This window comes from Ixodes scapularis, unplaced genomic scaffold, assembly GCF_016920785.2.
Source record: "Ixodes scapularis isolate PalLabHiFi unplaced genomic scaffold, ASM1692078v2 PGA_scaffold8__174_contigs__length_109621045, whole genome shotgun sequence".
Lineage (NCBI taxonomy): Eukaryota > Metazoa > Arthropoda > Arachnida > Ixodida > Ixodidae > Ixodes > Ixodes scapularis.
This window is the reverse complement of record NW_024609883.1, coordinates 48,102,742-48,106,644: the sequence shown is the minus strand read 5'-3', so window position 1 is coordinate 48,106,644 and position 3,903 is coordinate 48,102,742. Positions and strand designations below refer to the sequence as shown.

The window sequence follows — 3,903 nt, the reverse complement described above, 5'->3', positions numbered from 1 at the left end:
GGTCTCGTCCAGCTCTGCAGCGACCCCACATACCGGTCAGCTGCCGGCAATGAGTCACAACTTGACCTTTGTTTCACTACAAACCCTACCCTTGTATTGGACTGCTACGCACAGGAAAGTCTGGTCGGCTGCGACCACAAGGCTATACACATTGAATGTTACACGTCTCTCCACCGCCAAGGACATTTCACCCAAATGATATACCGGTATGGAAAGACGGATCTCCCCCACCTACGCGCGCTCCTTCACCTTGCCCCCTGGTCGATGGTGCTGTCTGAACCCTCTACCCACGAAATGTACGAGCTCTGGACTGACTTTATGACTGCAATTCAGACGGAATGCGTTCCTCACTCGCCAGCCTCGAAGAAAAAGAGGCCTCCGTGGATCACCACAGACATTGTAAAACTTGCAAGACGAAAGCGCCTACTCTTCAATCGTGCTCGAAAGCGACACTGTACATCTAGCTACGTTGAAGCGAGAAGTTTGCAAAAAGACATAAAGAGGCTGGTACACATATCACATCAGGAGTATGTCACCAGCATTGCAGCCCGAGCAGCCAAAGAGCCCAAGCTGTTTTGGGCCTACGTCAAATCCCCAAAAAAGTCCTCTTCACCTGGCCACCCAGTCTTCAAACAGAACCATAAACTTGTATCAGACCCCCCCACTATAGCCTCTCTGTTTAGTGAACACTTCTCCTCAATTTGGTCTCCCCACATGACTTCCGCCTCACCTCTACCCCGAATGCCTCTCGTACCTCCCCAAGCCTCCCCCTCCCACCCAGCTAATCCCGAGTCGTCCCCTCCACCTGGAGCCTCTCTGTCATCCCTATCCATTACCGAAGAAGACTTGGAAGAATCACTGTCCTCCCTTCGCCCAGCACAGAACCCTGGACCAGACCGAGTGCATCCTGCTTTTCTCCAGCTCTCCGCCCCTCTGATCAAGCCCATCCTGATCCACATGTTTCAACGCATAGTCGACTATGGCACCGTACCTCTTCAATGGAAGAGATCCATCATAACGCCCATCCACAAAGGTAATGGACTTGACACCGACAACATTGATTCGTATCGCCCCATCGCCTCCACTTCAGTTGTGAGCCGCACACTGGAAAGAATAGTATATACAAAAATCCTGAACCACCTGGAGGACAAGGGCTTGCTAAATCAGGCACAACACGGATTTCGAAGGGGACGCAGCTGCGACACTGCCTTGGCAGTAGCAGTTCACATGCTTAGCTCACACCTAGACCAGCGCATCCCCTGCCAACTAGTACAATTGGATTTTTCAAAAGCATTCGATCGTATCGACCATGCACTTCTCCCTAAAAAACTCCAGAAAGTGGGGATTGAGGGTTCCTTGGCCAACTGGCTAATGGACTTTGTCAGGAATCGAACCCAGCGAGTTGCCTTCCACGGTCATCTCTCGTCACCCTGTACTGTGCTCGCCGGTGTGCCGCAGGGCAGTGTGCTTGGCCCTACACTTTTCTCGCTGTACATAAACGACATCACCGATGGACTGAAATGTAAGGCAATACTGTACGCAGACGACCTCTCTCTGATACAACCAGGAATCTCTAAGGACGCAGTCACCTCCCTTCAAAACGACCTCGATACCTGTTACAGGTGGTCCGTAACACACAGCCTCCCACTAAACGCTACAAAATGCCTTAGCATGAAAGTCAGCCTGTCCTTGGCTAAGCCCTCACACTCCCCACCCCTTGCAATAGGTGGCACCGAACTCTCTCGTGTCACTCACACAAAACTGCTCGGAGTCGCATTCGATGAGCGCCTCGATTTTAGTCGCCACATCCAGGGAACTGCTTCACGTGCGAGGCGGACACTGGGTTTCGTCACCCAAATTACGCGCGGCATGCCAGCCGCACCACTCAGGCACCTATACACGTCGCTGGTACTCCCGCAGCTGGAATTCTGTTCTGCTATCTGGGACCCCCCCTCAACAACGCATAAGAAATCTCTCGAGTCCATACAGCGGAGGGCAGCCCTTACGCTGTACCGACGAGATTCCCCCTCGTCGCACCGCACTGCCGCCAGAGATATTTCCACTACCAGACTCCTGCAGTACGCCCAGTGGCGGACTCTGCAACACCGCAGAAACGTAGCCTCGATCAGGCTCTTCTGCCTAATGATGGGTGCTGGCCACCCTGACGTGCCTTCCCCACCTCACCTCAACAAGCGAACTGGCCGACTACAACCTCCACTGTCGCGAACTTTGCGCCACAAGACATCGTGCCTAATGCGTGCTGCAGAAATTTGGAGGTCACTCCCACACCACCTCACGGAGTCAATCGCCTGCAACCGAGACGACATCCGCGAGTTGTGTAGAACAGTTACTCGGACAATAGCATAATCACCGGTGTGTGCGTGTGTGTGTGTGTGTGTGTGTGTGTCTGTGTGTGTGTGTCTGTGTGTGTGTGTGTGTGTGTGTGTGTGTGTGTGTGTGCGCGCGCGCGCGTGCGTGAAAAAAAACGTTTTTTTTTTTTGTCTAGACTAGTTTTTATAAGAACTAAAATAGTCCTCATAGCGCCGTCCGGTTGGTGAAAGGGGCACAATATGTGTATGGGCGCACGCCTTTCCCTCCTCACCTGCACACCGAACGGCACCACAAACTTTTAAGTGCAATAAAGTACTATCACTATTACTATCACTATATATGTTATTTTTTATACTTTCAGATTTGTTTAAAAAAAGCCATGAGAGCTACACTTATCCGGTTTGTGCAGGTGAGTTATACGGCCAGGGGGACATACTATAGGTCGATAGTCGCAACTATCATTCGGGTAATTAAGTAAAATTTGTTAATTAACTTTTTTATTAGTGTAGATAGACATATAGTTCCAATTAGAAAATTGCTGAGCATCATCAAAAAACACCACATCAACTCTTTTTAGAAGGATATAACGTCTGGGCAGCATTTTACAGCGTTCTGTAAAAACGCTCCATTTGGACACGTTTCTAGATTTCGGTTTCTTATAGGAGCGCATCTACGCGCCCACGGTCCTGCTCCCTAGTGGCTAAGACGCGCAACACATGTGCGCCCTACTTCTCTCCATTCTACGAGGGAGGCGAGAAAGTGGCTTCGCGCCGCGACCACCGGGAGCAGGAGCGCGGGCGCAAAGATGCGCTCCGATAAGAAACCTAAATCTAGAAACGAGTCCAAATAGAGCATTTTTACACAACGCCGTAGAATGCTGCCCAGGCGCTATATCCTTCTAAAAAGAGTTGATTTAGTGGCTTTCGATGATGCTTAGCAAGTTTTTAATTGGAACTATATATGCCTACTTGCACCTATTAAAACGTTCATTAATTAATTAGCCGACTGATAGTTGCGACTATCTTCTTATACTATGTCCCCCTAGCCGTATAACTCACCTGCAACAACCGCATAAGTGTAGCTTTCACGGTTTTTTTAAACAAATCTGAAGGAATAAAAAAAGAAAAAAAAAAAAAAAAGACACCCTCTATATGCGTCAGCATTTTTGGATGATCGCTGTTCTTGCAAAAAGGGCTGGTTGCATGCTCTTTTGATGCGGTGCAGGTTCACTGGCGTGTAAGCACAGTCTGCTCTTAGGTGCAGAGAAGGGAAGCGAACTTCCGTGGTAGGCCTCGCGTACAGGCTGAAGGAGAAAGTTCATCAGACGCCACACTGAAAACGGGATGTCTGTGTTGTATTCAGGTGTTAGCAGCCCATCTTGGGTGAGACTGGCTGGGGAGATTCAACGTCGCAGTGGGTAGTTCTAGAGCGGCTGCGGCCAGATGGCCAGTTATCTCATTTCCGGGTAAAGTGTGTGAGGGGCGATCCACTGTACTGGCAGCTCAGAGCCGTGGGAGACAAGTAGACGACCCAGACTAATCATTCTACGGGTCAAATGGGGATTAGCGTCTT

General features: G+C 50.0%; 1 protein-coding gene across 1 annotated transcript; it reads left to right on the top strand.

The window, feature by feature from the left end:
* Window positions 1-957: 957 nt before the first annotated feature.
* Window positions 958-2,367, top strand: LOC115319666. The gene is made up of 2 exons (XM_040206162.1): window positions 958-1,033; window positions 1,544-2,367. The coding sequence occupies exons 1-2, from the start codon at window positions 958-960 to the stop codon at window positions 2,365-2,367; spliced, it is 900 nt and encodes a 299-aa protein (XP_040062096.1).
* Window positions 2,368-3,903: the final 1,536 nt, after the last annotated feature.

What these genes read in the sequence shown, in the direction of transcription:
- LOC115319666 (XM_040206162.1), top strand. Translation starts at nt 958, where the DNA reads ATGTTTCAACGCATAGTCGACTATGGCACCGTACCTCTTCAATGGAAG. An exon ending in CATAACGCCCATCCACAAAG is followed by an intron (nt 1,034 to 1,543) that starts GTAATGGACTTG and finishes TACTGTACGCAG; the next exon opens with ACGACCTCTCTCTGATACAA.